Raw genomic sequence first — 11029 nt, forward strand, 5'->3', positions numbered from 1 at the left:
TCAAGATCTCTGTTCTGCTTCACGGAATGCTGCATCTAACTTCTTATTTCCATTTGGAGTGCTTGCCCATACATCATATTTAATGCTCTTATGAATGTCATCTTCATTGTAAGATTTGATAACATAGAACTTAGCATCTGCGTACTTAGTTTCAAAATCTGGTTTGTTATACTGATCTCTTTGTACAGTGATTCCCAAGTCTTCCTTGACAGCAGTCTCCAGAGAAGGAAATTTGTTAGAGCCCCTAGGACCAGAAGTTAGTTCATTTGAGGTTTCAAAATCACTGTTTTTATAGAATCTGTCTCCAGATTTATTTCTATCATTTCCATTCCATATCCTTCCGTTCTGTCTATAGTTCATAGGACAATTATGCGGGAATGGACCATGTTTTTGGATAGAAAAAGGAGGCAAATTTCCTACAGAATGGTATCCTTTCGAGAGGCCTGCTGAGAAATCAGAACCCAATGCAGACACCTGTAACAAAAAAAGTTAAATCAGCAAAAACACTCAAAACTGAAGACTAGTGATGACCAACAAGCACAACAAACTTCAAAATCAATTCTTTTTGGGAAAGTTTAAAGATATAGACATAAAAAGTAAGAATATTTCATACCTTGTTTAAAGGTCTGATTGCTTGTGTATTAGTAGACTTAGAGGATTTGCCAGCAGTATTGTCGTTAGACTTCATATAGTTAAAACCACTGGACTTGGCAAAAGTAGAAGCTGATCCATATTTTCCATTTTGAGAACCAGTATTGCCATTTGAGACATCACTAAAATATGCTGAATCCCATGAATAGCAAGGCATGGCTTCTGATCCATAGAAAACAGGATGTGGAAGGTATCCAGGTGAAGAAAAATATGCTTGTTGACCAACACTTTGCCCATCTACCCCAACCACTGCCCCAGAAGCATATGGATTATAGCCAGGTAAATAATAGACTAGTGATCCATTGTCTGATTGCATCCCTGATGTGATCAACCGATACACTAGTATCAATTATCAACAAGACACAATTATACAAAACTACCCTTATCAGCCAAGCAGAACGAGACATAGTTTTGCCTAATTTTTGCAAATAGAAATGAAAGTATACGTCAGAAGAACATACCATATGAGATCCATGTGCTTGAAAATAACCATGATCATCCAATTGTGTGAAGGATCCATTATACTCTGCAACAAAGAGTAAGTTTAAGAAATAATATACCATAAATTAATCTAATTCTCAAATTATAAACTTCAGAGCTGCAAATCAAACTGAAAAAAAAAATCTTTAATTGAAGCAAAGTAAAGTAACTTAATATTTTCAAAATTATCATGCTTGAAGACGTGCTAAAGTATTATCTTTTCATTTTTCAAATGATTGCACCATTAGCCTAAAAAATGATTCTGACTATATGGAAGTCAACTAAGAAATATGAGTAGTTAATCACAAGGCCGATTAACATCATCCTATGCAACATATATTACCAGACATCTCAAGTCTCAACTTTACTGAAAACCTATTATATGAGTACTTTTAACTAAGATTATGGCATTCCATTTAATTGACTTTATCACAACTCCAAAAGATTATATATAAGAAGAATATATAACCATCTCAATATCCCACCTGGGTAGTAATAATTGTAACTACTAGTCGGTGGATTGTAAATACCAAGGTCTCCAACAGACTCTTGGTCAGTCTCCCCTTTGATACCAGAATTACCATCTACTTCACCTTTGGTATTAGAAGTAGCATCCCGTGAAAAGCAACTGAATGATGTTGAGCCACATGGTAATCCATCTTTTCCAGAAGCCTGAAAACAAAGACATAAAAAGGAAAATAAGATAATAAAAAGATAATCTTGTTCAACTAAGCATTAAGTAAGTCTGTTCTTAAAATAACCATCTAATCTTGTTCTACTAAGCATTAAGTTTGTTGTTAAAATAACCATCTACCATGCACAGAATAAATTTGTGCAATGTGGATGCCTAGAGATACACATACAGAGCCACAAAAATCTAAGATCCAAAAAATTTAAATAAAACACTAGCAATCCTTTTAAACAAGAAGAATGGATCTCATGGTACTCACACAAATAGATCATATTCTTGAACTTATGTTATAATGACCAAAAACATATTTCCTTGACCTTTTAGTGTTTTATAATTCTCAGTAATCCAATGCATACCATACACCAAACCGCAAAGTGAAAGTTGGCACAACTACAAGAAAGATAGGAATCCACAATAAATTAAAACCAAGCCTTTTCACCTTCATAACGCCATTTTTCCAAGCAATTATCCACAAGGAAGAAAACAAAAGCAACATAGATTAATATGACATACCACATCACGCCTAGCCAATTTCCTAATGGACTCCGACTTCAATCCTGTAGGAAGAGATTCAGCTGCATTATATAGTTAAGAATACAATACTTATTCAATTAGCCCACAAATCATGGAGTTGCGAACAATATCTACACCATTAAATAGTCAATACAGAATTTTTCTTTTTTTTTTTTTCCACAGGACAAAGCCAATACGCAATTTTAGCAGCAAGAGGAAGGACTGAAAGGGGCGAAAAGGGCATAAATCAAACAAGCCAAACAATTTACTTTCCATAAAATGAAAATCTTGATCATCCATGATAATTATTACCCATCTTCAATATAAAATGAACAACCCAGATTTTTTTTTTCCCATTTTCAGTTAAAAAAAAGTAACACAAATGAAATTAAAAATAGAACCCATAATAGCTTTATATTTAAAAAGTTTTGGGGGGGGGGGCGGGGGGGTGGGGAAGGAGGGCGAAGAAGAGGAGGAGGGGGAAAGGGGAAAAGAAACCCAATAAGAGAGCAAGTTCTGTTCCAGCGGCAATCGTCGATCGATAAAAGCCCAAGTTAACACCTGCAAACAGAGAGACAAAATAAATAGCAAAAGTGTTAGTCAAAGTTAAAGCACTAGTACTTTTATACCAAAAGTCTTACGATTTAGCATTGTATTTTGATGGGTGAAATTATTTTTTTTGAATAAAAATATTATTTTAAATATTATTAAAAAAATAATTTAAAAAATTTAATTTATTATTTTATAATTAAAATAAATTTAATTTAATTTTTAATTATTTTTTAATATTTTATAATTAATATATTTAAAAAAATAATTTTTTTAATAATAATTTTAATAACAATATCAATACAACCAAACTCAACCACTGTCGATAAAACAAAATATTTATTCTTATAAAAATTGAATTTTATTGTTTTCCTTTTAATAATAAAATTCAAAAAAAAAATCTCATCTTCAAAAGCAAAAACGCTGGTTGCACGCTCTCCAGTCTCCACCAGGCACACGTTAGCAACTTCAACCACATAAAATAGAAATCAATTTACAAAATAGAAAATTAGAAACAGAAGTCACCGAATCAAACTGCTCATAGAGAGCAAAAAAAATTAAAACTTTTCATTTCCTTTGATACGCATATGCTACAGAGGAAGTAACAGAGGACTAAAAACGAAGAAAAATGGGAAATCGGAAGCGGACCTAGAAGCGACGGATCGAGGCCGATACGAAACCGAGAGACCCGATCTGATGGGTCCGGAAAACTGCTTTTCAGTAGAGTAGAAAAGTGGTTTTCCAGAGAAGGAAAGAAAAGAAAGCAGTGAAGTGAAGGTCGGGAAGGAGAAGAAGGGAAACAAAAGGGTCTAATTATGGAAAGATCGGACAGGTGAGATGAGTTCCTGGTTTGAGAAGAAGAAATTATAATCACTCTATAAATTAAAACCCATCACTCTATAAATTATAATCAGTTTGATTCCGATTCAAACCCTTAAATTATTAATTTGAGCCAATTTCAGATTTTAATTTTGATATAATTCACAACTTATCTAGGTAGGTTCGATATTTAGTGTTGTTTTGTTATTGATTTGAAAAAAAAAATATGTCAATTTGATTGGTTAAAAATATAATTAAAAATGTACAAAATATATAAATTATAATTTATATTAGTTTTATAATGACATGACTATATTTATATATTTTATGATATATTAAAAGTTTTTTTTAATATAATTCATTAATTAAAATGTCTATGGCTTAAAAAGATAATGTAAATATAATCACTAATATTTTTATATAAATAAGAAAATATTTACATGGAATGAATTTCTTCTATGAAATATTAATTTATTGTTGAGAAAATAGTTCATACCTACATAAGGGATGCTCCATGTGAATTCTACCATACAACTAATTCATATTATTTTGAAATTTGATGATATGCGTGCGTATTTTATTCATTTTAATTTTTAGTTTATAATTTATTTTTTTAATTTTTATAAATTGGTATATATATAATAAAAAAAATAATTACTCTAGTTAACATTATTGTTGTAAGAATCGGATGGGTTTAATTAGGTAAAGAACTAATAATCAATTTGATTTAGATAATAAATCTGAAATGTTAGAAAATTAGGGTTCATTGGTTACGCATTCGGGTTTTAAATGATTTAATTAACTCGTTTAAAATTAAAAAAAAAAATCGAAAATAGTGTGCTAGGAGATTTGAACATAGGACCATGTAATGCATAAATGGTTTGTAATCAACTTTAGTGTATGTATATATATTTTGATGATTGTAACAATACATTATTATTATTATTTTTAAGGCATTATTAATTATACAGGATATAATTAATATTTATTTAATTATGGGTATAGATTCATACTTTAATCTACATAAGATCTTTTCTAATCTTAATTGCCTTTTTTATTGACTTTATACCGATTATAATTAAAAGTTTGTTTTTTTTTTAAATAAAGTTAATTTTATAAACAAAATAAATTAGGCATCTATAGATTTAATGTGATAATAAATTTTTGAAATTTATATAAAATTTTAAATTTGTCTTTTTTATAAATAAATGAAAAAAAATTATAAAATTCAATGGTGACCCCTTCTCGCTTTTACCTCATTGACCCTTTTCTCCTTCACCTTTTCAATGAGTCTCCCTTTAGCTGCATTCCCTTTTTTGGTACAATTTCAGATCTTTCTTTGAAGCAGAAGATTGAGAAGCATAGCTAGTCAACGCCTAGTTTTTTTTTTTCTTTTTTTTTTTTTTTCTAATTTTAGCACTTTCTCTGCCTCTTCTGTGAAGAACTATCATTTTTTTTCTTTTCTTTTAAATTATATGTATATTATATGATAATTATATGTTTATTTGTGTATTTTGATTGTTCTGACTTGTTAAGTGTATTAACATAGGTTGATTAATTTATTTATTGATTGATTTATCTAATTTTTTTTTTTAATTAAGTGTTTGAGAAATCTATAGATGAGAATGTTTAAGGTGGATGAGTAGTCATATTAGATTAGATAAAATCGATAATGTGAGTATTAGAGAAAAAGTAGGTGTGGTGCCAATTGAGGATAAGTTGAGAGAAGAGAGATTGAGGTAGTTTGGTCAGTAGATATACGGAGGCTCCAGTTAGACAAGTAAAGTATATTAAGTTAGATAATAGAAAGAAAAGAAGGAGTAGACCTAAATTGACTTAGAGGAGAGTAGTACAATATGATATTTTTATATGATTTAACCCAAAATCGTTTAGAGTGGAGAAAGAGAATCCATATAATCGATCCAAAATTTTTGAGATAAAAGTTTAGTTGAGTTTAAGTGTTTGAAAAATCTATATATTCCATGACAGGACTTTATGTTCCGCTAGTAAATTGTCTGGCAAAAGCTCTAACAGTTTGTATTTAAGTTATACATGTCTTAATTAGGGAAATTTAGTGTGACGAGAAATAGTTGGTTTGCTTCCACACAATAATTAATTTTGGTACAAAATTTTATCATTAAAATCCTAGTGAAATTTCTTCTAAAAAAAGTCTTGGTGAAATTTGATTTATTGAATTAATTTGATTCTTCAAATACCTATGTGGGTTTAAGTCCATAATATATATTACCACATTCTTTTTACTAAACTTATTAAAATTATCAAAATGATATAGTTTTATGTGTAAATTGAATAAAATTAATCGATTTATTTTTTGACAATTAAAAAAAGTTCAAAGATTTTTAGAAAGGCTAACAAATTTCCAATTATAATCAATAATTCAATTTGTGATATATATGTATCTGTATATTAATAATTCGAAGTTAAATTTGCTACTGTACAATTCATCATAATTAATTAATGTAATATCAAATATTTTCTTAAAATAATATTTAATTTTAAATATTAAAAACACAAAATAGAAAAATAATCATATACAATGAACTTTCAATATTTAATGATATAATTAATATGGTTAGATATTCAATATTATAATTAATTATAAATAAATATAAAATTTTTAAATTAAAAAATATATGCTAATTGATCCAATCAAAATACAGAAAAATAAAAAATAAAAAAACTAAAAATTTCTAAAAAATAAAAAATATATATTTACAATTCATAAAAATTATTATTATCACGTAGAAGTAGGAAATTAGGATTTTTCTTCGCTATTATACATTTATATAGATATAGATATAGATAAATATATATAGATATAGATGTTAAGAGTCTTTGAGTTAGCTAGTAAGGCTATGTTGCTTTGTGACTAAGGATATATTATTGGCCGCTCTTTGCCTGAGTTTAGCTCTCTCTCTCTCAAACAAGCATGCCTTCAATATGCTAATGTTTATGTTGATACTCCTGGATAGATATGATGCCATGTTTGTAATATTTGTTTTGCCACTCCATAAAAGGAGATATTATGATTGTTGTATTATTTTTTTATATATATATATTTTATTTTGGCTAACTCTTTCTGAGTCCTCTCTACGTTTTTCTAATATGAATGTTGTATTATTTATTTATTTTTTATATGTTTTGTCGCTGCTTCTTTAGAGCATAACTAAAGTTAGTAGATCAAACATGGAATATGGCTGCTCTGTCAAGGAAGAATTGGGAATTACTATGCAAAGGGATCAGTATAACCTACCAGATTTTGAAAATGAGTTCGCAAACGCAAAGTTCTGTGTTATCAAATCTTACAATTGAAGATGACAATCATAAGAGCATTAAATATGATGTATGGGCAAGCACTCCAAATGGCAATAATAAGCTAGGTGCAGCATTCCGTGATGCAGAGCGAAGATCAGGTAGAAGATCAGGTAGAACTAGCACAGTCTTCTATCTTCTGTTGAAAGTGCCTTAATCTTCGTTTCTTAACATTTCTAACATTAAATGCTTTGTGGAAGTCATCATTTTCCCTTAATCATAACTTCAGGTTAATGGAAGTGGACAATTTGTTGAGATGGTTGGGCAGAGACACTCAAGAGGTATCTCCTTTTCTTTCAAACTCAATTGTATTCTGATGTTTCTGTTGCGAAAGCCAGTCTGATCTGCGTATACATAATCTCATTTATATTTTAAGAAATATGGTCAGAACTAGATACCTATTGATTGTCTAGTTCACTTTGAGGAGGATGAGGACCAAAATGCCTTATTTCACTTCTCTACTGACCATGACAAGGAGGGGAAAATTAAGCGTGCGGTCCATCCAATATAACAACTTAAGATTAATGAGGAAGGCGTTCAAAGATTGGAACAAAATGATGTGGATGAAGACCAAAATGACTTTTTGAATCATAAGGGAGAGGAACCACACCTCCTCTATCAAATTCAAAATCTCTATCTCTTCCTTGTTGCCTATGCTAACCAAACTCAAAATGACAACAGGTAAATCTATTTCTTATATGCTATTTTAGCATTCTTAATTTCTATATTCTCTGTTAGCACACTTGTTTCTTAACTGCTCCAAGGTTAGACATTACACAATATGCTGCCCCCATATCAATATATATGTATATATATTAAAGCTAAAGCAGAAAAATGGCCTTATAAAATTAAGTCATTTGGCTTATTAATGTACTTAAAAACTATTCATTTGAAAACTTACCATGTATCATATTTTGTAATCCACATGGCTTAATGATTTATCATAATATTTATCTGGTATAAATATTGATTATTTTAAAATTTAATTTATCCTATTTAATTTTAAAATTTAAATCCTCATTTTCCTTTTTATTTTTATATATTTTACTTCCTTTAAAGTTGTAACATTTTTATTTTTGCTTTTTTCCTTATTTTGTTTTTATCTTTTGATTGGTATACATAAATTAATTTAAAATATAATACAAATCATTTATCAAAATTTAAAATTTAAAATTAAATAGTATTTATATCGATTACAATTAAATAATTTATTTATTAATACTAGAAAATAAATTCATTCCTCATTCCTTTTTCTTTGAATATTGAGTATCTATCTTATTAAAATCTCTCACCTTTTTACTTGTTTCTATCGATACTTTAATTGTTTTATTTTTTTTTAAATATGTGTAATTATTTTAAAATTATTTATTATATTTTATTTTTCAAATCAAATCTTTTTCGTTGCATGCATAATTATAGAATATATTTAAAAATATATATATATATATATATATTTATAAAAGATATAGAATTTAAAATCAGATGATTAGAATAAAGAGATATACAATTAATTGTATAACTTTCCAATGATTTATATAAAAAAGCAAATATTGTTTTTTTTAAAAAATACAAAATATTATATAGGAAAAATTAAGCAATGAACATTTGCAATGTTGGTAAGTGTAAAAAATTCAATTTTAAAAGGACAAACTTAAGACCTCAAAAAAAAAAAAAATACAAATCATAAATTAAAAAATTATTTGGCATATTATTATTATTATTATTATTATTATTATTATTATTATTATTATTATTATTATTATTATTATTATTATTTCTTGGATATTACTATAATATTTAAAAAGTTTTTGAGCATATTTATTATTATAGTTATTATGGACAAACTATTTTTAATAATATATATATGGTTTTTTTTTAAATGCAATTATACTCTAAAAATATTGTATTGTTACATTTTTTTGAAAGAATATTTAAAAAAAATTGATAATTATTTTAAAAATAAAAATTTAATTTAATTTTAATAGGATATAATTATTTAATATTTTAATAAAAATTTTAGTTGTATTTAATAATTAATTAAAAATGCTATCATTAACAAAAATTTATAGCATGGTTGTAAAATATAAATTTTATAAAAATAAATATTAAATTATATATTAAAATAAAAAATAAATAAGTTGCGTAATGCACGATAAAATGACTAGTTGTATTTATAAAGCCTAAATTTTATCAAATTGAACCTCAATTTCCTCTAATTAATCTGTTCATATTGATAGATATTTGTTGCTTGACCAACTTATTTGATATATAATATATATATAGTGGATATTCTCCTTTCATTTATTGATTCTCACTCGCATTTTTGTGACATAATATTTCTGCTGCATTTAGATCTATTCCTTAAATAAGAAAAAAAAAGAAAACCACAGGTAGATTCCCTCAAGTGTCTTAAGTATGTAATGGCGGTCAATTGGCATTAGATGCCTGGTGCCCTGACAAGTCCTGCTTTAATTTTCATAGAAGCAGTACGTACGTGCATTTTGGTCTCCCTGCAAAATTAGGCTTAGGCTGTGTGAAATTCCCAAATCAGTAATTCGCCATTCTCTCATTTTTATCTTTTCCAAGCTTGCAGTTAATTTACATTTTATTTTAAAGATGAGTTTCCTACAGTTGGATTCAATTTCCTATTACAGAGGGATGCAAATTCAAGCATGAATAATTGCAAATATGGACATCAAATTTCAATAATAAGCATTGAAAATTTTGGTGCAATCATTCTGGAGAAAGAACTCAAACTTACACTTGGATCTAGTGGAAAGATTGGCTACACTTGATAAGGTCTGTTTTGTTGGGACTGTTTAGGTTGACACAATGGCTGCATTTTATGTTGTAATTTTAGGGGTTTTTTCACCAGCGGTGTTGGTATAGAAATTGTTTACTATAGGTTGGGCGTACGAGGCATGTGTAAAATTGATAAAATTAAAAGTATTAGCTAAAATTGATAATTTGATATTCTTTTCCCCCAATTTTACAGCAGGCATAGCATAACTTCTCGTTTGGTATACTGAATCCATAATTTTACATGGTTACAGGAATCACAAGAAAGACGCAGAAGGCTATAATGTTTGAGAAGTTTCATTCTGAAAATCCATTGCTTCTCAGTCTTTGCAGAACTCTCTTCCCTAACAACCATAAGTCTGTCTGGTGTGGACCTCACTCACTGGTTCAGCGTGAAGTTTATGCTCGTACAAGTTCTATTCTTGCTGCTATTGAAACTTTGATGACGTAGGTACTTTTTGATTACTTCACATTGTCACTACAAAGGATCTGAAGCAATCTTATGCCTTGCCTAGATAAAATATAGTGTTACAATGTGGAATGTTTGACATAAATTCCTACATACAAATGGAATGTCCGGTAGTTAGTGGTTCTTCTCAGCTGAGGATGATAATTTGCTCTGGTATAGCTAGGGTGGGAATGACATACCTCAAGATCGATAACATGATCTTGATTTACAATCCTGTGTCAGCATTTGTAGTGATCTATTGGGGATGAGGGAAAATAGATACATTGGTATTTCTTATTGCGAAAATGATTTAATATTCAGCAAAGATTCTTGCAGAGTGCTATTGCTGGAAACAATAACTTGTGCAACTGTAAATAATTGATCGTTCTTATTTTCACACCTCTATTTAAGGTGGAAGCCTAAGAAATTCTGTTCAGGGAAGTATTCCCCACAAGGATTAAAAATATGGCAAGAGCCTCTTCGTGAACTGAAACCAAAGCTACTATTGCGAATATGTCCAAGCTTAATTAAGGCTTTTTCTTTTTTTCTTTTTTTGTCAGAATAGAAATTTGTCAATTTCCTCAATCAAAATTGCATTAGCATGATTGTTTCCAAATTCTTCAACCTGCCTGTTTGATCCATGATTTTTCAAATCACTGTCCACGCTCTTGTTTTTCAATTATTTTTAGACCTTTTTTTTAAACTTTCTCACTCTATCTCAGGACCTAAACTGAATCTCAAAAATG

At 28.5% G+C, this 11029-nt stretch overlaps 1 protein-coding gene and 1 long non-coding RNA gene across 3 annotated transcripts; one reads left to right on the plus strand and one right to left on the minus strand.

Moving 5' to 3' along the window:
* LOC131172709 (YTH domain-containing protein ECT4-like) lies at positions 1-2986 on the minus strand. Its single transcript, XM_058134224.1, has 7 exons — positions 2977-2986; positions 2834-2896; positions 2336-2397; positions 1617-1803; positions 1142-1177; positions 614-990; positions 1-474 (listed from the first exon to the last, which is right to left on the minus strand). Exons 1-7 carry the CDS (start codon positions 2984-2986, stop codon positions 1-3), a joined length of 1209 nt encoding a protein of 402 aa, XP_057990207.1.
* Positions 2987-6779: 3793 nt separating this feature from the next.
* On the plus strand, positions 6780-10597 carry LOC110644452 (uncharacterized). 2 transcript variants are annotated; one of them, XR_009143754.1, is made up of 5 exons: positions 6780-7137; positions 7266-7317; positions 7512-7717; positions 9691-9835; positions 10090-10597. It is a non-coding gene; the product is annotated as an uncharacterized LOC110644452 (long non-coding RNA). The 2 variants fall into 2 exon arrangements; XR_009143755.1 differs by lacking the exon at positions 9691-9835 and having other exon boundaries at positions 6783-7137.
* The last annotated feature ends 432 nt before the right edge of the window (positions 10598-11029 follow it).

Source organism: Hevea brasiliensis, chromosome 14 (genome assembly GCF_030052815.1).
Source record: "Hevea brasiliensis isolate MT/VB/25A 57/8 chromosome 14, ASM3005281v1, whole genome shotgun sequence".
NCBI lineage: Eukaryota > Viridiplantae > Streptophyta > Magnoliopsida > Malpighiales > Euphorbiaceae > Hevea > Hevea brasiliensis.

Excerpts from the sequence above, each read along its gene's own strand:
- LOC131172709 (XM_058134224.1), bottom strand. Across the intron at positions 2,398-2,833 it reads AGAACTTGCTCTCTTATTGG|CTGAATCTCTTCCTACAGGA; the intron begins GTTTCTTTTCCC and ends TATATAATGCAG. Across the intron at positions 1,804-2,335 it reads AATTGGCTAGGCGTGATGTG|GCTTCTGGAAAAGATGGATT; the intron begins GTATGTCATATT and ends CTTTGTTTTCAG.